Raw genomic sequence first — 27,855 nt, 5'->3', positions numbered from 1 at the left:
CACATATATTGCTCTGGAATTCTTTAGAATTAAATGTTTGAAAGGAAGCAGAACTAATTCATGTTCATTATGCTGTTTTCACGTAGCAACATAATGCAGGTCAGCAAGTAAAGTTAGAATTTTTATTCCGTACATTGAAATAACTTCGCATGCCGATGTATAGGAATATAGTCAAACTTGTTTCGTGTGATACATTTTATGGTTTTGTGCATGATCATCTAAAATGTTCTTTAATACCACTCAGTAATGGTCATATCTGAACATTGAAAAAATTAATTTCATCCTGTAAAAACACTGGAAATGACCTGGAAATTTATCTTTAGAAAAGCTTGTGAACCATGTTAAAATACAATATTATTACTGTAAATAGATTAAATAGACGATTTACACTTTGGTTGCGATGTATGAACTTACATTCTTGTCATGTGTAAAGTTTTCACAGAGGTTCAGTTTTCTATTTCGAGTGACTTAAATCTTTATTGCAAACTTAAAGCGAATCTCTTGGAAGAAAATACGCCTTTTTAGTAAATTAGTCACTTTCCTGCACGCGACAGTATTGCAACAACTTGTGATAATCTACATTCTTCAGATTAATACGGATAAACATTATTGCCCGTTATTAAGATGATGCGAGATGATATCGACAACCTTGTCAAGGATAACATTGTATATGACAAGTCACATGAACAGAACGCTAGATATTTATATCTAGACAACCTTGTCAAGGCTAACATTGTATATGACAAGTCACATGAACAGAACTCTAGATATTTTTTCCATTTTGAATCTCACTAGCAAGAGCACCATTGTTTCTTTAAGTTTTCTGTTAAACTAATATGACTTGTCGTAGATGACTGATGCTGGATTCCCGACCGTCTTTGAAGACTATCAATTATTAAGTCTGCTAGTTTTTCAAAAGCTTCTGTTACGTTGATTCCTTTCTCAGCGCTCACTTCCATATACGGAACGCCGATACTTTCCGCATAATTTTCTGCGCGTTCGCGCGGTACTTCCCGCTGGCTATCCTCCACGTGACATTTGGTGCCTATCAGCATCGTACAGAGCTCTGTTTGGGAACTGTATACTTTCAGATCTTCATGCCTAACAAGAAGAAACGAGATGAATTAGCATTTTTAAGAAGCTCTTAACGTAATCTGAGATATCAGTCCCTGGTATAATGAATGCTAATTTATGTTAAATAATCAGCTTGATGAAAGATTATGCAAAACAGACCGATTGAACATCTCTGTCTAATAATCAAAAATGTTATTTGACCTACCTTTTGATCATAATACTTATCCAGTGACGCAAATCAAACAGCTGTCATCCGAACAGTTCATATACATTTTATTTATAAACCACGAACAAGTAATGCCAGAAATGCTGGCAAAACGTGATCAAAATAAAGAAAATTATTGAACTTTACTGATGTAAAGACACACACACACACACGCGCGCACTTGCTTTCCAAGATAAATCTGAAGTTGGTGTTTAGGTTGAATATCCTCAAGTTAAATGTGTTATAATGTTGTTAATATGAAGAGAACATAATTAGCGGTGTGTTGAGAGTGTATATAAATTAGCATCTTCGTGGTTTGAGCTTTTAGGAGATTTGCCATTGTAAAATAATAAAATCCTTAAATAGCCTAGCAGTAGATATTTATGTCGTCCATATTAACATTTTTGTCTCAGAGGATAACAACGTATTTTCTTATTATCTTTTCATCTGGTGGCTGGTGTATTTTCTAATTATTTATTTCTTATTTTGGAAAGATTTCACGAGTGAGTAAACGCAACAGAGAGATTACACTTGCTAATTCAGTATTGGTGACATACATTTTGAAACGATAATACTTTTTTATTATTTATAGAATAGTCGTATAAAACGAAAGCAAAGCGGTGGATCCATTTTTAAGGGGTAAATTGCCCTTTACTATAAATATAATGAAATATTTATAAGCTGTTAGTGACTCCACCCACTCATTAGCATAAAAAATAACGATTCTTTAAAAATTCACGATTCGAGCATGTAAAATATTCGTTTTGATTGGCATAGGACTTTGAAAGATATGATAAAAATTTCACGAACATTTATTTTACGAAAACGCCGAAAATATAAAGATTGTAACTCATTGCATATTTTGAAAATTACATAGGTGATACAATCACTGTCGTTCAGCTTCCCCAAACATAACCATTCCAGATTAGATTACGTAATAATTCACATAGACAGTGATTGACATGGTCAACTATTTTGTTTGCATTTTTTTTAATGAAGTGGGGAGCCACATATTCAGTGGTCGAAGGGTAAGTTGGCATCAGAAAATATGTTTGATAGGAAAACGATTCACGTGTAACATGTCTTTGAATAGAGAGCTAGTCAAAAGGGATACATTTAATGTCTGTATAGGCTCGACAAGATTCATGATAAGCCAGGATTCGGCACGAAATTTGGAAGAAGATAGTATAAAGTTGTTCCATAAATGAAGCAAAAGGTAAAGGCAGTGGAGTTTCAACTTTCAGTATAGATAACTTTAACATACTTGAGTTGAAGTAAGTTTCTTACCAGTATTTGACGTTGTCAAACGTCACCTGTTTTGTGACGTCAAATAAGATAAGACAACCGTGCGCACCACGGTAATATGAGGCAGTGAGACTTCGGTATTTTTCTTGACCTGCAAATAGATATGGAATATAAGTTTCATTATAAGACCACCCCAAACAAAAAAGACACTTAACTTTTTAAGTTTTAAAAAATGTGCTAATATGATTTTTTGCTAGCATATTTTGCATTTGTATTGAGTCTCAGTTGACACCACGATATTTATGGAGGTGCATACAAAACTAACCCTTGTCATTCTGAGAGGCTGCATATCGAAAGGTAGCAGATGGTTTCCGCTCAAAAAATTGGGAGGACTATATGGATTATATGTGTTCTTGAAAAAGAAAAGATCCAGGTGAAGTTCCATTTTCACACATTTGACTCAGATAGCTGACATGTTTGAAAAAGAAACAACTGAAACGCGCATAAATACAAAGAACGACGTGGTATAACAGCTGTTACATCATAGACCTGCTGTGTTGTCATGTTATATTACAAAAAACGTACTGTGTCCTACTTGTAGCACACAATAAGTGATCAGTAATGTCTAATAGTCTTTGGTGGCGCTCTACAGTTTCGTATTTTATAATAACCGCAACAACAAAAAAAATGGGGTCCCGAGTGGCGTAAAGCGCTCACCGTTACGGATCACTGCCATCTCACCTCTGTCCGCGTGGGTTCGAGTCTCGGGGTTCGGCTAATGTGGATATGTGAGAAAGCTTGCCGGTAGCATCTCGTAGGTCGGTGGTTCTTTCCGGGGTTTTCCCGGGTTCTTCCTCCACCATTAATACTGGCCGCCAATTGTAGCCTATCTTGTGCTGAAAAATGGCGTTAAACCCTACAACAACAACAATAACTGGCATGTAGGACGGACAGATAATAATTACAGATTTTATTGTTTGAACTTTGGGCGAGATCAAGTACAGCAGCACGAGGCCCATGTACTAGTATATCCCCTCATTTGTTACATGATTAATTGCGTTTAATGGTTTTTCACAAAATTAAAGTGAACAGAAATAGGTTTGAAGAGAATATTGTTCTTATTATTTGTATGACTGAATAGATATTACGAGGTGACGTATTTCTAAGCACTGTTGCGTCATGATAGAATGGTGTGACATCATGTAACATAGTAACAAAAGTATTATCTTCCACGATTGCTTAAAAGCATATAATTTGCTTTGCTTAACAACGTCCAGTAAGTGGAGAATTCACAATGCATTTGCCTAGGAAGTCACGGACCTTTTTTATCCTCTGGTCAAATAAATACTATTGCCTACATATCTAATAGGACCCCAGGTGTAAATACTGATATAATGTAAACCAAAAGCAAGTGTTAAATGACTCAAGAAATATATGCTTTTATTTATCATGTTATTTCATTTGTTACGTGACCCATACATATATGCTTTTCTTCAACACTTATTGCAGCAGTAGTGATTGACAGTAAGTGATCACCAGAATACATTTACACAGCCCGTGAAGATAATAACTAGTACAAACAGTTCACAAAGTGTTTGATTCCGACGAGTCACTAGCGTACTTAGTTAATTTAGATTTATTAGGGATTGTTCTTACCTGTTACTATAAGCAGTGATAGTTTATTAGTGCACCACTGCCATCTCACAAAGAACGGTAACTCTACTTGTCTTTGGTGGTGCTCTACTGTTTATTATTTTGCATCGAGTTAGAATTTTAAAGAGAAAGAATTTTCCATGTTTTCCTCACTGGTTAATGGTCATAACGGCTATTTGAAAAAGACCTTGTATATCTTAGGTATTGTCAGAAGAACTTTTAATTCCCTTTAGATTTGTGAATGTTTCATGGACGTAATTTGGGGTGTAGAGGATTCAGTTTTGTTACATATATTTGATATCATTTATATTTGATTTAATTTAATTAAGTTTTAATTTTTTATTTTTAATTTCATTACATCTCAATGTAATGTAATTTTGTTTACTCGGAATTTGATATTTTCCAGAAAATTCAGTTTGACCTGAATCTTTTCATAAATACCTAATAATAGAAACACTGTTTCTGTTTTTGACTTAGTTTCCGACCTTGATTCAGAAATCACTGAGACAAGTAAACAACTTTTTTTTTTATATATTCATTTTTGGTGTGTGAATGGTGGTGGTGAAATCGAGGCTGTACTGTGCTACGTGCCATTAGACTTTTAGATACTTTCTAAATCATTCTAGATGTGGTCACGTGACCCTCATCCGATAATCTGTTTTGCGTCTCAAGTTACTGTATAACCTTTGTTTATAGAGATTTTTCTCAGTTGGGCTTTTACACTGGAAAGTGTTTGTTTGTGACCAGTTTGGAGTTATATTTTAATTTTTATTCAAATTATTTGGATTCTAAAAGATTAAATCTTTTTCCTGGAAATATTTGAGTGCTCATACAGAATTCTTGGACAAAGACACTTCTTTAAATTTTATTCGGAAATTCAAACACCGGAATATTGTTTGTGAATCAGGAAAGAACTGTAGACACATCTGTACTATAAAGGATATAGCATTCGTCATCGCCTTCCATTTCGGAGTTTTCTTCGGGACTCGAACATGAATTCATTACTAGGACTTCTGAAATTTAATTCGTGGATTATTCTTGGATTATTTTGGATTTGATTCTTAACCGTAAGTTCCTAGTTTTTAATTTTTACATTGTTTTTCCAGGGAAATAAATTATTTGTTAAATATTTTAAAGCTTGTTGTTTTCACTCTTTCTTCTGTTACTATTTTTTAGAGCCTAAACACGTGACATAAGAGTTTGGCCTACTTTAGAGGTTCGTATATATAACTGCTAGCATCGCTTGGTCTGTTTCACTTATTTTACTTATAAATTGTAAAAATGAAAACAAAAAAAAAGAGCTGATACCTTTTCTACTTTTTATATATTTTTGTAATTCATTCATTCCCCTCGTAGAAACTTATTGACTATTGTGGCAAAATTCGCTTTTTCTATTTGAATAACTGCTAAAGATAGTGTGCTTTAGGCTAATTCAGGCAGATTTTGCGAGCACGTGCGACACACCATCTTTTGGTCATGTGTGTGCATAGATCATGTACAATTTCCACAAGTACATTATTTAAAGAAATTTTAGCCATAATGCACGAAAGTTGCATAAATATATACCAACATTCACTGCAATGCAGACAACTTCACCTTACACCTGCGACCCTCACAGAATTGTGTAATAACTGTAGAACGCCATCTTTATTAGAACAGTTGCATTGTCATCACGCGGTAGGCGTTTGCTGCTTAAAATCGTAATAAAACTATCGTTGTATGTTGTTATACCAAATGAGTCCTTGGATATGCTTAATAACATACTTTTAACGATATATCGCGAAATAATTAACTCACTGGATGTGCTTAATAACATGCGTTTAATGATATATCGCAAACCAAATAACTGATTGGATATGCATAATAACATACGTTTAATGATAAATCTCAAACTAAATAACTAATTGGATATGCATAATAACATACGTTTAATGACATATCGCAAACCTAATGACCCACTGGGATGTGCTTAATAAAATACTTTTAATGATGTAACGCAAACTTTACTTCCGACAATTTGATAAACTTGACCTCTTGGCAGATGCTTCCAATAAATTTTAAAACATTATTGTGGGAGAAAATGACATGAAACTACTGACGGATTTATGGGTAAAACTTAATGTCTGATCCGGTGGCCTAGTGGTTAGAGCGTCCGCCTCGGATGCGGGAGGTCGTGGGTTCGATCCCCGGCCGAGTCATACCAAATGTTCACAAAAATGGTACTCACAACTGCCTCGCTTGGCGTTCAGCATTAAGAGGTTAGTGCTAGGACTGGTCGGTCTGGTGTCAGGATAATGTGACTGGGTGGGACATCATGCTACATGTATGCGACATGATGCCCCAGTGCTAGGCATCACTATAAACAGCCACACTGCAGACATTCGTAGAGATATGACTGCAAAATTGTTAAAGCTACGTTAAAAATCCAAATCATACACACATAATGTCTGAGAATCATTCATGGAATATAGCTTTTACACACAATAGAACGGTTGCCATACATATTTTCCTCCATATAATTGACAAATCGTTATGTATGGATGATTTAGCAGCTTAATGGAAGCAGCCTGCAACGTTTCGTCATAATATATGACGTATCACTGAAGAGAAAACTAGTAAGGTTTCTTATGCAGCGTTTCAGCTGTAACTTTACAAGTAAAGAGTTTTATTGAAATATAAAAATGAGAGGATATGAAAAACATTTTATAAACTTTACAAATTTAATGTGAGACCTTTGACAGTATAAAAGTACAAACACGACCCACAGAGCCTTCTTAAAAACTGTAAGGCTTCTATTCGTGCGTCGTCGGCCTCTTAGGGCATATTCTCTTTTTGATTTCACTAACTGGAGTAAGTTTACGGTAAGTAGAATATATCTGTACATCCTAAAGAAAAATAGCTTTATCTTTTATGTTTATAAACTTACCAGCAGTGTCAAAAACCAGTGTTTTGATCGTCTTTTCACGAACAGTAACCTCTCTTTCACAACAGAAGTTTGAGTCATTTATCCAACCGACACTTTTTGACGTTTTTTTCTGATTTCGAAGCATAAATGCTTTCAAAAACGTAGTCTTTCCAACCATATTGTCTCCTAGAAGGATGATCTTCAGAAAGAAGTCCGTTTTTAGGTCCGCTTTAATTTTCATGGTCAGATTCTGAGTTTAGTCAGATCTCCGTGAAAAAATTGCACATTAACCAAATCGCAAGATGTATTTTACGATCCACAGAACGCGCGACACTGTAGTGAAAATAGTTACATGTTATTAGAATAGGCCCGTCAGTGGAACAAAGTGTAGAAAAGAAAATATCTTGAAAAAAAATATATTATCTGCTCGTATTGGATGTTTTGAAATACTAAACAGTTTAATGTACAGTAATGTGAGTTTCTTCAGCGTAGGTACGTCAACATATTTTCGTACTGTAATTAAAATGTAGATGTATCCTTATGACTTGTCAGCTACGGTCAGCGGGTATTTCAAATAGCCATTATGACCAACGTATCAAATAGGCCCACTTAAGTTGTACAACTTGTCCAACTTGTATGGCGGACGCAGATTTCATTCAAGCCTTTGATAAACAAATCCGGATGCACAAGAAATTGACAGTGTTGTCCTACCAGTCTTTTAGCTACATCCGTTGAATCCTTTTACATGTGGATTTGAATGTTGGCTGCATATCTATCAAGTATTATTATCAAGACACTTCACTACAAGTTTAAGCAGATACATAGACCAGTTTTTAAGTGTCTCGGGTTGAAGGTAAAACAGCTTTCAAACATGTCTTTCTTTGTTTTTTTCCTTTTTTCTTCTTCTTTTAAAAAAACTGTTTCTGCTTTGGAAAACGTGCGAAATAACTTTTCCAAAGATCGAATACTGTTTCGCTTATAAGTGTTGGATGGTTATTTCCAAAAGTCTTCTATTTTCGAACATTGCCAACTACTATCGCTGTAGAGCACCAGCAGATGTTTCAACCTCGTATAGATTTTTCATACTAGTCAACAAAATTGCCTTTTCGTTCACTCGCTATGATCAGGATCAACGCCGATCAATGATCTAGTCCCCATCATCAGCTGAATTTTGCCAAGGTATAAATTGCATATTCACGTATGTACAGGCAGTTGTAACTTGACATGCGCTCTAGTTTAATTTCGTGACCATTCGGCCAGGCAGGGCAGTGTGCTTTAGATTTTGTGTTTGCGATCAAATATAGGGTCCCTATTTATATCCAGCGATAGCCAGATTTTGTGGTGATAATAGCTTGCTTTATCTGTGTTGTCATATGCATAAATATGGAACCTTACCAGTAAGTAATAAGATAAACTTAGTAACAAGTCTGTCTAGCAAATGAGGCACGGTGTATTTAAACTTCTCATTTTAAAAGGAGATTGTGATGGGTCAGTCATATTGCACGTTGCACAGAAGAATAGCAGTGGTAGTAGTACTCGCAGCAGCAGTTGTAATAAAAACATGTTAAATGGTTGTGAATGCAATGATGATGTTATTGATAATAATAATAATAATAATAGTAATAATAATAATGTTGTTGTTGTAGGGTTTAACGCCATTTTTCAGCACAAGATAGGCTATATATGGCGGCCAGTATAAATGGTGGAGGAAGAGCCCGGAAAACCTCCGGAAAGAACCACCAACCGATGAGAAGCTTTTGGCAGGCTTTCTCACATACCCACATTGGCCAAACCCAAGACCCGAACCCACGCAGAGGTGAGATGGCAATGATCCGTAACGGTGAGCGCTTTAGACCGCTCGGCCACACGAGGCCCTGATGATAATACTAATAATAATGATGATGAACATGACGATAATAATAACAATAATAATGATGATGATGATAATGATGATGGTCATGATAATAATAATAATAATAATAATAATAGATCGAAGTAGGTAAAAAAAATTAATAGAAACAGCTGAATACGATCATTTGAAGACATAAATAATTCACATATATATTTTTATACTAATAAAATAATGTTGTCATTTGCATTTCTGTATTTCACATCGTTTGGACTTAATTCAGTTCTACTGTAATTATTATTTTTTAAAGGCCTTTAAGTATAGCCCGAGGGTTCAGAAATAATTCTTACTTAATAATTTACTAATGTGGTCTGTCTGATAATCTTTTGTTGCATCATCTCGAACTAACCAGTTCATGTTTTACTGTTGCTATTTTTAACATACAAAAACAGACAAAATATCTTTCGGATTTTCCATCTGCAGACTCTTGTAACAAATTTCCCCCTCAAATAACCGTGATTCATCCTCGATGTATGTAGCTAGTTGATCTAGTGTTATCTATGTAAAATTTCATGCATTCGGGTTTCCTCGGATTCTCTTGATACCATACCCTGTGTCAACAACTCTACCGAATGTAACGTGCATTGTAAAAACAGATACCAAAGCCAGTTCGTTTTGATAAACTTATAATTACCTATGCTTCAGTGTAACTTTTTTTTTTTTTGGGGGGGTGGGGGGTGGGGTAGGCCCATTATGGGTCCAAAATTACCATCAAACAACTTCTTTTATTGGGAGGAGGTCCAGAATTCTGTTTTACATGGGACGAGAATGGTGCAGAATTGCTAACTATGCCACGCGCTGTTTCGCGTCATACGGTTTGGCAAAAGATATTGGCGTTTGTCAGGAATTATTGAGAGTTTTTAGAATAAATACTTTTAGAAAGAAACATCAGCTACTATTGAATACGTAAGGAATATATGAATTTATTTTGGGTTATTTGGGGTTGTTGTTTTGTAAAGGAATGTGATTACCTTGAAAACAGCATATTATACACAGAACTAACATCATCTTTGTCTTGTACCAAAAAAATCACATCTTCAGTAAAGAGAAAACTAAAATATTCGGTTATGGCATCCGTGGACCGCTCCGGTGGCCGAAGTGGTTAGTGAGTCCACCTCGGATGCGGGACATCGCAGGTTCGATCACCAACCAAATCCTTCCAAAGAATTATTTTTAAAAAAAATGGTACTAACAGCTGCCTCGCTTGGTGCTCAGCATTAAGAAGTTAGGGATAGAACTGGTCGGCCTGGTGTCAGGATAATGTGACTGGATGGGACATGATGCTCCATATGTCTGCGACATGATGCCCCAGTGTTAGACATCACTATGAAGTGCCACACTGCAGATATCGTAGTAATATGACTGACAAATTGTTAAAACTATGTTAAAAATTAAACACACACACACTATGGCATCCATGTCAGTATCTGGGTCATGTACTGCGATATGTATATACCAGGGTATTAAATTATTTATGCGCCTGTATGAAATAATGTATATCGCATTCTAATAATATACACCGTGATATTAATAATAAGTACTATTAATAATAGATGTCATGGTTTAATAATACATACCGTGGGTCATGCGATACGACCAATAATGTCATTATTAGATATTGACAGTATTAGGTATTGATAGTATTAGATATTGACAGTATTAGGTATTGATAGTATTAGGTATTGACAGTATTAGGTATTTGATAGTATTAGGTATTGACAGTATTAGGTATTGATATATAACTGGTTAGTATGTAATATATACCTTGATAATGGTACTAGCAAATAAATAGGGCGCAATATATACCTTGATAATGGTACTAATACATAAATAGGACGCAATATATACCTTGGTAATGGTTCTAGTAAATAAATAGGATGTACCGTTACATATAATGAGTGACACGAATTTTACCCTAATTGGAGAAAATTAGTACGGCTGTATGTATTATTTCATACCTATGTATTATTTAATTAATACTGCAGTATGTATTATTTACTACTGCGGTATTAATTACTAGCGCCATATATATTTGAATACCAAGATCAAGATATATATATATATATATATATATATATATATATATATATATATATATATATATATATATATATATATATATATATATATATATATATATATATATATATATATTAAATGTCAGTTATTCTCGAGATAGAAATTAATTAATAACGCATACCTAGGTATAATTTGATAAACAGTAAATTGTATATAATTAAATACAGTGGCATGGGCGCACGCATATAGGGGAAAGCCCCCACCCCCGATTTCACCTCCAAACATGTTTAGGTCTACATAAGTAAAAATAATAGCTAAGTAGCTGACCACTACATATTTCCCACCCCACCCCGAAAATAATTATGCGGGCGCCCTTGTATGGCGGCATATTTTAATTGATACTTAGGTATATACTTAGGTATCTATGTTATTTATATATTTATTTATAAATACCATAGTATTTAATCTTTAATACGACAATACATATTAATTAATGCAGCAATATTAGTGATACTAGTATAGATAACCAGATGTACCTGAAACATGATAGTGAGGTTTAAATGATATATGTACATAAAATTTAATACCGCGGTCTTAAATTTGGCACTTTAATTTTTTTTTTTTAGGCTATGCGTTAGGTACGTTAGTTATACAGCAAAAGATTGTAGAGAAATACATTTATTAAAAAAAAGGAAAACAAAGGGAAAAAATGTGACAAACCGAACTAAATGAACGTTAACGCTTTTTTTATACATCGCACTAATTTCAGGCAGTGACTTGACGCATTCATCATTATGTCAAGCGTTGACTTGACGCTTTGAACGTTATATCAGGCAGTGACTTGACGTTTTCAGCATTGTTTATGTCAGGCGTTGACTTGACGCTTTTAACGTTATGTCAGGCAGTGACTTATGCATATTGTCTTGTTATGGACTCGTTCCCTACATGAGAGAAATCGTACACTAGACTGAGAAAAGAAAACTATTACGAGTAACTGCAGAATTTTTTTTATTTTTATTTTTAAAAAAAAAAAATTCTTCAAAAATCTGCGCTCAGTCCACATGCACAATTCTGATAATATAAATCACTTCATGTCGCAAAATCGCACGCGTTGTGGTTGACTTTATACAAGTGGTTTCGGTTCAATAGACTTTCCACATGGATACACATGACAAGTAATTGGAAATTGATCTTCGAAGTAAGCAGCAGAAACGTACATCCAATTATAGCTACTTCATCCGAGATTAAAATTACTGAATAGATATCACTCCTTGTTTATAAATACCAAGTAAAAATACTCTGGGGTGGTTTCATAATTATATTTAGTGTCTAATGCATTGAAAAAGTATAATCTTATGTTGTGTCATCTGTAACTAACCAGTTGATGTTTGCTTTTGCTATTTTTGACAAACGAAAGCGGAAGAAATGTCTGATAGATTTTCCATCTTCTGGTTATTATAACAATTTCTCCCTGCAATAACCCCGATTCATACACGATTTGTAGTTGTTAATCTCTGCTCTCGTGTTATCTGTATATAAAATCTCCTTGGATTAATAATGTCGCACGAACTATTCAAATATGTTTTATTATACACAAAAACAAGCAAAAAAGGCTGTGTGCACCAACTGTGGCTTCATTAAAATTAATCGGTTTCCGCTCGGTGATATACGAGTGGCGACTGTGGTCGTTGTTTGTCCATACAACAGAGAGAGAGAGAGAGAGAGAGAGAGTGTGTGTGTGTGTGTGTGTGTGTTCATGCTATACAGAAAAACATATTCGTGATCCAGAAGAATAAGCCTTGTTTCTCGCTGACTTGCTTGGGCCATTTTGTAAAAAGCTTAAAATATGTGTGGTCTTGATCTCGTCGCGTCAAATACGCCATGTATACATCAGCTTTTTGAGTATTCAAAGCACTGATGTCTGCAGAACCTCCGTTGATACCTACCTTTCGCTTTTCTACTCGGTCTCAAAATTCATTTAATACCCAACTGAAATAAATCCACAGTGTTCTGTATGAGACACAATTCCATCCTCGCGGTAATACATCTTTTAAAATAAAATGCTATATTATTTAAACCAACATTTACTAACACATTTTCCCCAAACGTCTACCTTAAGGACCATTTAACAATTCGTTTACCTTCAACTTTCAGAGAGACAAGAAGCGGAAGGGACAGGCAGCCAGTCTACATACATACATACATACATACCTACATAACAAACATACATACATACATACATACATACCCATCCACCTACCTATTGTTTAGCATGCATGCATACATATACCTACATACATACAGCAGGGATTTTGTTTAGCGTTGGTCATTGGATATAGTCCGATTAATTTTTCTGGATGTCCAAGTAAGATTACACAATGCTGGACACTTTGTCTTCACAAAGATCATTAGTCTAATGATTTAATTCCATATTATTTTCTTGTACTTTCTTCACAGTATCAGTTTGAGGTGCTAAACAAGTCACTTCTGTAGTTTTGATACTCGTGAATTTATTGTCATATCGCTACGATGTCTGCAGTGTGTCAGTTTATAGTGATGCCTAGCAGACTTTTGTGGCATCATTTCCCACCCAAACACATACTGAGCGCCAAGCGAGGCAGCTTCTGGTACCATTTTTATAAGTCTTTGGTATGATTCGGCCTGGGTTCGAACCCGCGACCTCTCGCATCCGAGGCGTACGCTGTAAATACGGGTAGAAACCATGATTTGCTACAAGTCATACAAATTGTCACACATCTGCTTTTGATGATCACCAAAACAACAGCGGATTGTCAGATAGCTTTTTAAATATTGAAGAAGTCTGTTTGAGAGCCCAATTAGATTTTAAATATGGTGTGCTGTTTGGCCCTTGAGCAGCAAACCCTGTGAAGCACATCTTCGCTAGCCAAGGTTCTGATATGATAACCCTTTGTACACCTTGGCGTATCGAGCAGATATTTCTGTGCTTCGGGTCTGTGAATTTCATTGGATGCTGCGGCAAGCCACTGCATCCAATCAAAATTAATTTGTCCAAATTTGAACACTGTTCCTACATGTTCGAGACAAGGGGAGAACACAAGTTGAATGGACTGATAAATAATCAATTTTCCACCGCTGGTCAACGTTTGCACAAATACCGCTCGCTCAGATACACCTGTAATGGTTTCTTTCTGGTACGTAGTCATACTTTCGATGATAAACTCACAAAGTATTCTTTTTAGGTCGGTTGCCACCGCCGTTTTCGGCTGATGTACAATACACCATGTATTTGGTTAGTTGGCAGTACATACTAAGGGAGGCAGCTTATAAAATCCAATAGATGTTGCTAGGACAAAGCACTAATATATCGGTTCGATCCGCCATGGTTTATATAGGGCTATCACATCGAAATCCTGTCTTGCGAAGATGTGTGAAGCAATGCTGTTAAGTTCCTATCTCTAATTCACCTGCCGCAGATTTTAGAAGTACCCAATATTAAACATGTGCACCTGTCTGGAAATACACCATATAAATCATTATGCTCGTGTATAAGCCTATATATGCAGGACATCTATGAATAAATAATTATTTGGTATATCAGAATCGAGATAAGTGGACTTGTATTTACATTTTATTTTACTGTATACAACACAAAATGGACTTTTTTAAAAATTTTATTTTACTGTATACAACACAAAATGGACTTTTTTTTAAATTTTATATTACTGTATACAACACAATACATACCGGTAATCAGAGGTGAAATAAATCAACAGCATGTACATATTAATCATTTAAATTTTTTAGATAGCTTCAATTTACAATATATATATATATATATATATATATATATATATATATATATATATATATATATATATATATATATATATATATATATATATATATTGCTTTTTAAACTTGTAAGTGGGATAAGTTCAATAATGAATCGTGGTCGCTCATAAATTTAATGTTGGAACTTAATCTATATAGCTTGTAGATAGTCTCTCTCTCTCTCCATGTTAAGCGTAACGCTTCAACAAATATTGGATGCTAACATCCATTCATTAAAATTTAAATTACGTACTGCATTCATAGCAATTGCAACCGATTGTACTTGTCGGGATTTTGTTGTTGGTTTTGGTTTTCGTTGAATTTTTTTGTTTGTATGGCGAGTTTTTTCCCTCCTTTGCAAAACATGAATGCTCATTTTTGGCTGACTTTCAATACAAGTCATCAGGGTCATTTTTTAATAATGTTTCCACTTTTTCAACTCCCCTTCATATTTAAACATAACCGGTGACATTTCGGCGCTTGGTTGTATTATACATCATGTCTGTAACATTCAGTGCCACGTCAGCTTCATGTTAGCGTCATTTCAGCCCTATTTCAAAGGAGTTCTGACTTATAAATCTTGAACAGCCCACAACAGTTATTAGTGATATTATTCAGCTATACTTTTATTTGACACAAGAAACTGCTCCGTATTTTGGTTCCCTATTTGTGCAGTTATGTAAGGCCTCGGTCTTCGAATATTATTAAAGGTCTAACCAGATTAGCACAGTTTTATAATAAGGGATATATGCAACTTGAATAAAGTATGGATTTCATCTGAACGTAAATGGGTTGGATTGATAATTGATTATTCATATAAATAATTGTAAAGTGGTAGGAAAGTCTCCTTAAACGTTGCCTGTACCATGTTTAGGGTCCCCAATCGCCTTAAGAGTTGCCAGTACCATGTTTAGGGTCCCCATTCACCTTAAGAGTTGCCAGAACAATCTTAACGGTCTCCAGTCGAAGCAAAGGGTAACCTTTTCCACCCAAAATTGTGTCCACGAGTATCTGTCTTGTTTTCGAGCACTTGCTATAGAAAACAGTCAATAGTTGGTTTTCGTCAAATATCGTTAAAAGTCAGTCCCTAATGCAATAAGAAAAATAACCGGCAAGATACTAAATGAATAGCAAGATACTATATGGGGGTCCAGGGGGGACCGATTAGTCCAAGTCCCCCGGGGGGGGGGGGGCGAACGGTCGAAGGCTCACTCACATCTCACCTTTGTCCGTGTGGGTTCGAGTCTCTGGCTCGGTCAACCTGGGTACGTGAGAAAGCCTGCCAGTAGCTTCTGGTTCTTCTCGGGACTTTCTCGCGTTCGTTTTCCACCAGCTATACTGGCCGCCATGTGTAGCCTGTCATGTGCTGAAATATGGCCTTAAACCCTCGACAAAAACAAGATACTAAATAAATATCAATATAAAGATAGATATAAAGATAGTAAACAAAATACTTTTTAAGTTGAAGTTAATTTAACGTTTAAACACCACGAAGTTAAAGTAAAGGCATTTTATTGCACCATAAATCGTAAGAAGTTAAAATAATGACGCATACTTTTTCACTGAATCACCTTTATATATGGATACAGTTTTGTATCAGATATAACCTTGGTTCATCGTAATAAAACTTTGCTTACAAAAAAGGTTCAAATTGGAATTTCAAATTGTTCTTTGGGTTATCAATTATTTTGAAAAATATATATGGAAAAAATGTACTTAGCTACATCGACTGTCAAACATGCAGCTTTTTTTCCTACAAAAGACCTATCGAATTCCAATCCATAAATTTTTATCGTTTGACTCAAAGATTATATGTTTTGAAGTTCTTTTGTGTACATTTTTGTCAGTTTCAAGCCATAAAGAATTATATTTTAGGTGACTATTAATTACTGTTTCATGCAGTTTTTACGATTTCATTAAAGTGTAATTTTGCTTGTTATACCTGGTGCATAGCTTTTTGTCCTTTGTCAGCTAATGGATCAATCCCAGGAACAATTAATCATTACAAATTTTTTAGGATCATAACATGGCTTGTAGGATAGAATTTGCTTTCAAAAAAACTTTGTTTTGTGCATATTCCAAAAGACATTAGTATGTGAGAAAGCTGCCGGTAGCTTCCCGTGGGTCGGTGGTTGTTACCGTGGGTTTCCAAGTTTCTTCCTTGACCAGTTATAATTGCCTCACTGTATAGCCTATCATGTGCTGAGAAATGGCGTTAAACCCAAAACGAAGAACAACAAGATCGAAAATTATAAAATAAACTTGGTTTTGTGTTTATTCCTAAAAATTGAAACTTATAAGAAAGATTGTTTTCTGTATATTCCGAGAAGAAAAAAATCGAAAATTATAAACAGAGGTTTTGTTATGTGTATATTCATAACAATCGAAAATTCATTATTAAAAAGACTTCGTTTTATATACATACATAAAAATGAAAATTATAGAATAATATTTATTTAAATTCACTTCATATTCGCTCTTGAGAGGGAATTTATGTTCCATTCAGTTATTTAAAAAACCCAATTCGTTTATTTAGAATTCGATCTAAATATTTTTGTAGTTATATTCTTGGACTTTTATCCGAAATTTAGGACATTTCATTTTATGTGACAATACTATCCCTGGGTATTTATTTAGAATACTATCCCTGGGTATTTATTTAGAATACTATCCCTGGGTATTTATTTAGAATACTATCCCTGGGTATTTATTTAGAATACTATCCCTGGGTATTTATTTAGAATACTATCCCTGGGTATTTATTTAGAATAATATCCCTGGGTATTTATTTAGAATACTATCCCTGGGTATTTATTTAGAATACTATCCCTGGGTATTTATTTAGAATACTATCCCTGGGTATTTATTTAGAATCTTTTGAAACTATAAGTTTGAATCGATTTACAAAATGTAGGCACGGTTAAGAACCATACTTTCAAATCTATGAGTCATGCATGAACATGCGGAGCGATTATTGCTAATGATACGTACATGTAGATTATTTTGGTTTGCGCGGGATCACTATCACGATCTGCATTCAGTAGAAGCAGGAATGTATCCTTGAAATGGTCATGTTTCGCGTGATTAGGTCGCCTGAATGACTTATTGGGTTGGTTTGTTTTGTAAACAACTGTTATACCAATGTAAATAATTCTCGTTTAGCAATGCCGAGAGCAAATTGCAGTAGATAGGAGTTGAGTAACCCCTGTTTCCCATTACAGAATATTCGTGCCGCGCGTTACATGCTTTTAACTTTTTTTCTCCTTGATTTTGAGGGTCTTGAGTTATCACGCAGTATTAGGAATTATATCCGTTCCAACTATCATATTCCACATTCGTTCGGCAGTGCGGCATTTTGTCGTGTGTGGTGAATTTTACTTCTACCATTGCCAGTATTTCGTTTCTCAAGCTTCTCAAAATCCATTTGTTTTAGCATCTATGAAAATTCCCCATAGTAATTGCTTTTGGCATGCATGACTGATCAAAACGTTTTTGGATTTTTCCAGTTTACCTTTAAAAAAAGTTCTTGCTTGTTTATTTTTTGCGTTGTAGCTTGTATCATCTATCTACGCAGGGTTGGTCCACTTCCATGAATGGACGATTCTTACCTCACATTAGCAAGTACACGATCATTAGGGTAACATGTGTTGCATTTGCAAACCTGCATTTATAGGAGGCGTTATTTTCAACCCGAATAAAAGTAGATCTCCACAGTCCTACGTAGAACTGTAGAGATCTGAGTTTAATTGGATTGGGTTATTTTAAAATGGAAATCTCTAGTTCAACATATCACAAGGAGAACAGGTTAGGTTTCGTATAGTGAATAGCACATTTTATGCTTCGCATATACAAATTAGTAAATACAAATACAGTAGATGTTAATAAAGAAAGATAAGACATATTTAGGATAATGATTTCTTTCATAAACTATAGCCATGGACTGCCTGGTGTTTGTGCCCCGTTTGGGTGGCTTGTCCATAATACAGGTCTGTTCCAAGTGAAGGTTAGTAAACAGTATTGTGTACATGTATATCACCTGTATGAGATCAGATTTCGCTACGTGATGAATAATGATCACATTCCTTTTAAGACGAGTACGATTTTGCCAATTTAGATACAGGTGACAAAATGAAGAAAAAAAGCTAATGTGTGCAGTTTTGTATTTGTGTAATTAGACACTCACATTCGATATAGGGTTAGTGGTTTTAAAAGTTTTAGCTCCGCTTGCTGGATTACTGAGCACGAACCACCCCCACCACCCCAAAATAAAAACAATGTGTGCCTGTTCTTACTTTCCAAGGGCAGACTGCCTTTTAGTATGAACTGTTGACACTAACATGACGTAAATTTTAGAATCCGCCTTTAAAATATAAAAAATAAAACTTTGTGATCTATTAATGGGCTGGTAATGAATTGTAAATGAAATAAGCTTTTGTAAAAATTATTATCTTGTTGTAATTGTATCCCTACGCTTTAGCATCCGGGATATTGTGGTACACTTTGTTTTTAGGTCACCTGTCCATAAGAACAAGGAAGCTTATAATATGGTATGGCTGTGCTTACGTCGTGCTCCATCCGTCATGGGTTAGTCCGTCAACAATTGTTTGTTACCGCACTAGAGTCCATATTTCTGATCAGATTTCGATCAAACTTGGAATGTGGGTTTATATCATCAAAGTCTAAAACCAGTTTGATAATGAGCAAGATTACTGCATATTAATTAGTTCATCTTTAACCTGATTAGCTAACACTGTTACCATTCTGGAGTCCGTATTTCTAATCCGATTTTGATCAGACATGGAACATATGCTTATATTATTAAGGTCTCAGATGATTTCGCTAATGAGCGGTATCCATGCATACTAATAAGATGATTTGAATTTGATTGACTGAGCTAGTTGCCCATCTGGAAGCCATATTTCTCATCCAATTTCAATCAGACTTGAAATATGTGATGATATAATCAAGATAATGGATATTTTCTATAATGAAGAAGATCGATTTATATTAATGAGATAACTTTGTATCCATTTGGTTGACCATGTTGCCATATGGAGGCCAGATTTCAGATCCAATTTTGATCAAGCTTGAAATATATTCATATCTCACGAAGATCTCAGACGGGTTCAGCAGTGAGCAAAATCTACACATACTCATGAGGTGAACTTGCATCGGATTGGACGAGCTTTGTACCCTCTGGAAGCAATTTTAATCATCTGATTTCGATCAGACTTGAAAATTAAGCTTTTATCGTCAAGCGAGATCCGTGTGTATAATGATGTTATCTTGGATTTGATTGGTTAACATTGTTACCACTCTGGAGACCATAGTTTTGTTCTCATTTTAATCAGACTTGGAATATATGTTTATATCTTTAAGATCTCTGTCGAGGTTGATAATGCATGCGATCCACGGCTAGTAATGACTTGATGTTGCATCTGATTGGCTGAGCTTTTTACCACTCTGAAAGCTGTTTCTGGTCCGAGTTTGATAAAACTTAGAATATTTGCTTATATCATTCAGATCTTTTACAGGTTCGATAAAGAGATCATTCTGTTAAAATTTTATTAAAAAAGTAAAGTTTGGAGATTTACTTTTTAGTCGACATTGAGAGCATATATGTTTTGAAAACACATTTTGGGTTTGGTTGTCTCATTTACATGATAGACACATGTCATTTTTTATGAAAACACGTTACGGTTTTGGTTGTCTTATTTACATGATAGACACATGTCATTTTTTATGAAAACACGTTACGGTTTTGGTTGTCTCATTTACATGATAGACACATGTCATTTTTTATGAAAACACGTTACGGTTTTGTTGGTCTCATTTACATGATAGACACACGTCATTTTTTATGAAAACACGTTACGGTTTTGGTTGTCTTATTTACATGATAGACACATGTCATTTTTTATGAAAACACGTTACGGTTTTGGTTGTCTCATTTACATGATAGACACATGTCATTTTTTATGAAAACACGTTACGGTTTTGTTGGTCTCATTTACATGATAGACACACGTCATTTTTTATGAAAACACGTTACGGTTTTGGTTGTCTCATTTACATGATAGACACAAGTCATTTTTTATGAAAACACGTTACGGTTTTGGTTGTCTTATTTACATGATAGACACATGTCATTTTTTATGAAAACACGTTACGGTTTTGGTTGTTTCATTTACATGATAGACACATGTCATTTTTTTGTGAAAACACGTTACGGTTTTGGTTGTCTTATTTACATGATAGACACATGTCATTTTTTTTATGAAAACACGTTACGGTTTTGGTTATCTCATTTACATGATAGACACATGTTATTTTTTTATCAGAGTTTTATTCCTCGCCTGTGATAATGTTTATATTAGTGATTTAAAATGCGAATATTTAATGAAAAATCACGAAATTTTAGTAACAGAGATAACATTCTTTGAAAAGAATGAAAATAAACGTCTTTTGGGGGATTCGCGTCCATTATCTATTTTACAACTTGAAAATCCCCCCCCCCCCAATTTCCATTCACTTAAAAGAGAGGGGGGGGGGGGTGTCCATGGAGATGGCTTCGTCATCACATAAGCATGGATTCGTGCAAATCATATTTTATTTAAATAGTGGTTTACATATATAGCCTTTGTTGAGAGAGAGAGAGAGAGAGAGAGAGAGAGAGAGAGAGAGTTATCATTTAAGTGGAATATGGCAAAGTGTGAAATATTTATGAGACTTTTATCACGAATGACAGGATATATTTAGATGTGACTGAAATCATATTTTATTTATTAAAAAAATGTAAACAGTGACTGTTATTTCTTTTTAACGCTTTAAAAACTCGTAATTTCAAAACTTAATTTAGTAACATGTATACTAAATTTTGATTGCTTATTATTTTTTAAATTGTCTAATATTTTAATAAGGGGGTGGGTCATTTTTGTGTATTAGATGTGTGCATATATGATGTGTTCCTATTTACATCTCTGATTTCTGTGTATATGATGTGTTCCTATTTACATCTCAGATGTGTGTATATATGACCTGTTCCCATTTATAGCTCTGATTTCTGTGTATATGATCGCACATTTATTTATACAGCTAAGTTCGCGAAAATGTAATACGTGATAGATTTTTTTTGTGCCGTACTATTTAAATCGCTAAATCTTAACCTTTATTGTTATTGAATGGAGCTTCATACCTGTTTTAAGTTGTGCTTCAAAGTTCATACAAAGACGGGTGAGTCATAGTGTAACAATTTACGACTTGTGTACCGCCCTTCTTTGATTTTTACATCGTTAAAGAAGAAAAGGAATACCAATGAAGTATTTAAATTCCCTCGTTATATCGGGTATAACATTTTATCCTAAGAATTTAGTAGTTTTCATGACAACACGACTCGCAACGCGTTATATATATATATATATATATATATATATATATATATATATATATATATATATATATATATATATATATATACCCTTACTATTCTATTGATTTTATGATAGACACTACAATATTTCATGAGAATAGTTGAAATTAAACCAGCATGCATAAAAGAGGGTGACAGTTTTTTTTCTCGTCCGTCTCAACTCTATGGCTTTAAATTCATTTCAGATTAAGGGCTCAACTTTGGTATACTCGTACATCATCGCGTATCGCGTGCCTCATTTGGAGTCTATCTTCAAGGTCATGGAAAAGTACTTAAAGTTATCCTTTCCTTTATACAACTTTCAAACCATTAGTATTTTAAGTTTTGCCTTAAACATTCCACTGCACTGTATAACTTTATAGCCCTTTGAGATTAAACAGTGAAATTTAGTATAATTGTACATCATCATTAGAAGCTATGTCGCGTTCGATAATGGGGGGATCTGTTTACAAGGTCACGGTGACGGTTCAGTGTTTTAAGTTTTTTATTTAGTTTTCCGTTTCGCTTCTTAACATTAGAACTGTTTGATGTACTTCTGGACCATCTTTAGAAGATGTGTTGCCTTCCATTCAGTTGATCATATCTTCAAGATCAATGTTTTATTTTAAATTTTTCGTCACACCTTCCAGTCCGGTATCTAAACATCAGAGCTGTTAGAGATTAATGGATAAAAGCGTTGTATACTAGTGTGTTATAATTAGAAGTTATGTTGTGCAGTACGGTACTGGTAATATCCACAAGGTCAAGGCCATAGATCGTTAGCGTGGGTACGTGGAAAAGCCTGTTAGTAGCTTCTCGTGGGTCGGTGGTTCTTCCCTGGGTTTTCCAGGATTCTTCCTCCACCAGTTATACTGGCCGCCATGTATAGCCTATCTTGTGCTGAAAAATGGCGTTAAACCCAAGAACAACAACAACAAGTTACAAAGTCATAGATCCATATTATAAGCTTTCCATTCAACGTTCCTTTTCTCTCAATAACTGAAAACCGTCTGAGATTAAGTGATGTTAAATTGTTAAAGCTACGTTAAAAATCCAAAACACACACGCACACACAGTTTCATTCAATAGCATTATAGCACTTTAAGATTAAGAGATAAAATACTACATTTGTCATGTTCCAGATTGGGATTCCTATCTTAAAAGGTCAAAATCACGGACCAGTATTATAAGCTTTACTAGATTCTCCCTTCCGCTTTACAGTTTATGATCCGTTTTAGATAAATTACTAAAAGTTGGTACATATTGTAAATAGGAAATATGTGGCATTCCATATTTGGAGTTTATTTGTTTCTGTTTTACGTCTTCAAAATTATTTTAAATTAATGGACGAACCATGATACGTCTATGCCTCTCTAATTGAAGTGATCTCGTGTATGAAAGTAGAGGTTATATCTTCAAGGTGAAGGTCATGGACCAGTTTCCTTTTCATTTTCTGCGTTTTTGCTTAACTAACTTTTGAGATAGAGGCTGAAATATTATCTTCTGTGTTCCCATGACAACGCGAAGCGACATAAGGGTCATAGCCTCGTCATTTTTATGTTTCGATCATCTCAAGATAAGAGGGGTACTCAAGTTCACTGAATTTGCTTCTTATGAAAAACACAGCTTAATACTTTACTGTATCGATAGCTATCATATTGGTACGTGTATTTTAATTATAGTAGATGGCCTTTTGTAATTAGTCTTATTTTGTTAAATCACCTTTGTAAAGTCCCTGTGTAATGTTTCCAGCATTATATCCCAAAATTAAATAATGGATCGCTGAGTTCAACTTTTCCAATAAATATAGCCTCCGATCGTGGCTGTTCCCATCTATTGTTTGACATGAACATGACGTAGTCTTCATTACAGTGAAGATAATCAATTAGGTGATATTGAACCATCTAACAGAATGCTACCATTTTAAGGATAAATAGCAGAGGAAATCACCTGCGCTTTCATGAAACGTATAGTGTTTGAACACACTTCAAATTGCGACTTTTCATAGTCATCTGAAAATGTCACCATGACGAACCGCATTTTCTGATTAGCTCAGTAGGTAGAGTGTTGTTTGATTGACGTCCTGAGAACGAAACCTAAAATATATATTTTCTTTTGCCTTATTATACTTTCAGAATCGACTTAAATCGTTTAACGTTTTTCTGGGAAAACAAATTATATATAATTTTCAGAATATTGCATTTCAGCATTTTTTAAGTTAAAATAATTATTAAAAAAGATGGCGATATAGCAGCATTTCATTTTCGTCTAAGAATGTAGTATGAAGCCTTTTAAAAAAAGAATGTAGTATGAAGCCTTTTAAAAAAAGAATGTAAAATGAAGCCTTTTAAAAAAAGAATGTAGTATGAAGCCTTTTAAAAATTCAAACGATAATCAGCAAGGTAAATAGGTGTAGCACAGGATTTTCCAACCGCCCAAGGTTTCTGTCTTGCCAACGTTTCGTAACTTATACCTTCTCTTGTGTTCTCTCATGCCTTATCTTTCCAAAATTAGACCATAGGCTCCATGAGAAAAATATTGTAATGTGGTCCCTTGATTGGAAAGGTTGGACACTCCAGGATAGCCTTGTAAACAGGTTCGCAGGTGGCTCGGGCTAAGCGAGCAATAATTAAGGATTACCATTCAGGAAGTTTTCTCCTCGAGAATATTTTTCCCATTTAAAGTTTTGCCTGCAGTGAATGATTACAAACTACCCGGAACCCTTTGACCTCTACTTTTCTAGTTAATACCCCTACAAAAATTTGCGAAATCATAGATCACTCATGTAACTGTTGCCATAAACTTCAAAATAAGCACCGTGGCTATGACCTTTAACGCATTGACAATTCCATTATATAATCGTTGGTCCTTGGTAAAGATATGTGTAATGTATGTTGAATGTTTTTCCATGGAAAGATAACCTACAACCAGATTTTTGACTCCCCTCCCCTCTTTCAATAGTAACCCCCCCCCCTTGACGATTACCGTCGACTGTCCATTGCTAGAGCACATCTGATAAATTGTGGACAAAATATAATTATTGATCGCTAATGCAGACAGGTGATATTGTCCATAAAATATTATAAACCAAAGGTTTCTCGCTTTTCGTCGCAGGTGTGAGAAATATTGAGTAACTACAGATATGAGAAATACAGAGAAAAATCGTAAACAAGGAAATAAAATAGTTCAGAATTTTCAGGAAGCGTACCTGCTGTGTCCCATATGTGGATTTTTGTAGGTTTTCCACGGTAAAGAAGATCTTTAGTCCATTGACTCTTCCGCACTGAATTCGGAATGTTGTCTTGTCTTGTTGGCACTTTATCATGTACATATTTTGAAACAAGAGAGGTCTTTCCTACTCCTAGATCCCCGGTGACCACAATTTTCATGTAATAATTATCATTGCGAGGACATGAAGTGATTACGGAAGACATTTGTCACAACAGTGTTTAGTTCGAATAGCTGCTTATTGAGCTAGGTTGAACTGTTGTACTCGGGTATCTGGTTTATCAGCGTCAGTCAATAGCGAAATGATTTAAAATAGATACCAGCCTGCTACGTTATCCTTTCAATACAAATAGCATTGCACCCGGTTTGTACACTCTACGTTTACTTGATAACTTCATTAGTCCTCAGAGAAAATGAAAATAACAACTGTCACCACTTATTGCAGTCACCTGACAGTTACGCATTCACTGCTGCCGTATATATAGTTTGGTTACGGTGCGTAGTTTGGTAGTTGAACGTATGTTGCACATTTATGGGCCAGCTTTCTTACGGTAGGTAATGACTGTGTGTATCTTACCATCAAAATAAACAAACATGTATGCATACATACATGACCAAAAGAGAAAAGCGCACCTTCACGTTGCCCCAGACAGAAGGGTTCAAGCATTTTACAGAATACACTTAACCATGCCGTTGTCACCAAAAGACTTCTTTTGATGCCATGGTGATTCCAAATGATAATGGTGCTGCAAGGGTATACAGTATGGCCATCACAGCAGTTTTTTTTTATTGCCACTTCTCCCGAATGGATGGTCATATAAACACCGGATTTTGACTAAAAGACTTTATATGATATCTAGTTTGTCCTAGCTGAAAGTCGTGCTTGTCAGTATGGTAGATTTGGCAGTCATTTGAAAATCTTGTTATCGCTAGTCCTCTGAACGGAAAGTAATTTAGACATGGGGTTTTCACCAGAACACTTACTATGATATCCAATTGGTCTCCAATGAATATGGTGCCGCTCGGACATCCAACTTGACCGCCACAGTGGTTATCTTGAAAATTCCGATATTGCTTCTGATCATGAATGTAAAGGCCATATCCATATGAGATTGACACTTAAGTTTTTTTTTGGTTTTTTTTTAACCGATGTCTACTTGGACCGATATTTAAAAAAAGGTGCCGATATGAAATCCAGTACAGCCAACATGGCAGCAGTTTTGGGCATTTTTTAATTAATATTTTTTCTGAATTAATGGTCGTATTCACATGGGGTTTTCATGAAAAGATTTCTAAAGGTGTCTAGCTGGTCATAAATGAAAAATTTGCTGATCTTGTATCCAATATGGCCGCATTAGCGAATAAATTGAAAATCTTATTACTGTACAAAAATAGCGGAGACAGCTTAGTTAAAAAGAAGAAATAGAATTTATTTTCGGTCAGTAGAGCGTCAGTTCTGTCTAGAAATAATACTGTTTAAAGCTATTTGGGGGCTTGAGTTTTTTGTCTTCAAAAGTATCAAGGTCCCTACCCCCAGCTCAGAAAATTAGAACTTTTGTCATATTAGCTCTTGTTATTTCGGATACTTCTGAAATGGTAATTTACCTGAATTTTATAACATGCAATTTATTAAGGTCCGACATCCTCAACGCAAATATATGACTTTTTTTAAAAAGGGAGTTTAAAGCTAACCATACTAAAGGGTCTTCTTGCACTCAAGCTCGTGAAACATTGACATGGTAGCACACTATTTATACACGCATGCACGCACACACACACACTATTTATACACGCATGCACGCACACACACACACTATTTATACACGCATGCACGCACACACACACACACACTATTTATACACGCATGCACGCACACACACACACACACTATTTATACACGCATGCACGCACACACACACACACACTATTTATACACGCATGCACGCACACACACACACTATTTATACACGCATGCACGCACACACACACACTATTTATACACGCATGCACGCACACACACACACTATTTATACACGCATGCACGCACACACACACACTATTTATACACGCATGCACGCACACACACACACTATTTATACACGCATGCACGCACACACACGCTATTTGATGTGTTTGGTCGGATAATGATCATATTGTATGAAGTCATTGAATTATTATCCCGTCATATAAAAAGCCATTCTGATTAAAATCAAATCTCCACTGTCCTGGGTGAAGATCTGGCAGCGACCACTTAGGGGTCATGTTCTGATGACCTTTAAGTTAGCCAATGGAAATGCAGCTTTCAGAAATTTATAAGCGAATAAAATCGATAGACGCACACCGATACTCTTTAGCTGTGCTGCTCAGTCTCCAAGAAGACAAAACACTTCATCTGA

The 27,855-nt window shown here is 35.1% G+C and overlaps 2 protein-coding genes across 4 annotated transcripts in view; one reads left to right on the top strand and one right to left on the bottom strand.

Annotated features, from left to right (window-relative positions):
• Positions 1-27,855, top strand: part of LOC149775156 (uncharacterized) — a 120,376-nt gene that overhangs the window by 80,143 nt on the left and 12,378 nt on the right. The gene's annotated exons all lie outside the window — the stretch shown is intronic.
• LOC149775157 (ras-related protein RabG2-like) lies at positions 109-25,980 on the bottom strand. 2 transcript variants are annotated; one of them, XM_089944240.1, is made up of 3 exons: positions 25,440-25,980; positions 2,567-2,675; positions 109-1,101 (listed from the first exon to the last, which is right to left on the bottom strand). In XM_089944240.1, exons 1-3 carry the CDS (start codon positions 25,663-25,665, stop codon positions 792-794), a joined length of 645 nt encoding a protein of 214 aa, XP_089800366.1. In that variant the 5' UTR covers positions 25,666-25,980; the 3' UTR covers positions 109-791. The 2 variants fall into 2 exon arrangements, with proteins under 2 accessions (XP_089800366.1, XP_089800368.1); XM_089944242.1 differs by lacking the exon at positions 25,440-25,980 and adding an exon at positions 7,104-8,377.

Source organism: Sinohyriopsis cumingii, chromosome 19 (genome assembly GCF_028554795.1).
Source record: "Sinohyriopsis cumingii isolate HCF-2022 chromosome 19, ASM2855479v2, whole genome shotgun sequence".
Taxonomy (NCBI): domain Eukaryota; kingdom Metazoa; phylum Mollusca; class Bivalvia; order Unionida; family Unionidae; genus Sinohyriopsis; species Sinohyriopsis cumingii.
The sequence above is the reverse complement of the archived record's forward strand: the minus strand, read 5'-3'. Positions and strand labels throughout refer to the sequence as shown.

What these genes read in the sequence shown, in the direction of transcription:
- LOC149775157 (XM_089944240.1), bottom strand. Translation starts at nt 25,665, where the DNA reads ATGTCTTCCGTAATCACTTCATGTCCTCGCAATGATAATTATTACATG. An exon ending in CCACATATGGGACACAGCAG is followed by an intron (nt 2,676 to 25,439) that starts GTACGCTTCCTG and finishes ATCTATTTGCAG; the next exon opens with GTCAAGAAAAATACCGAAGT. An exon ending in TTTGACAACGTCAAATACTG is followed by an intron (nt 1,102 to 2,566) that starts GTAAGAAACTTA and finishes TCTTCTTGTTAG; the next exon opens with GCATGAAGATCTGAAAGTAT.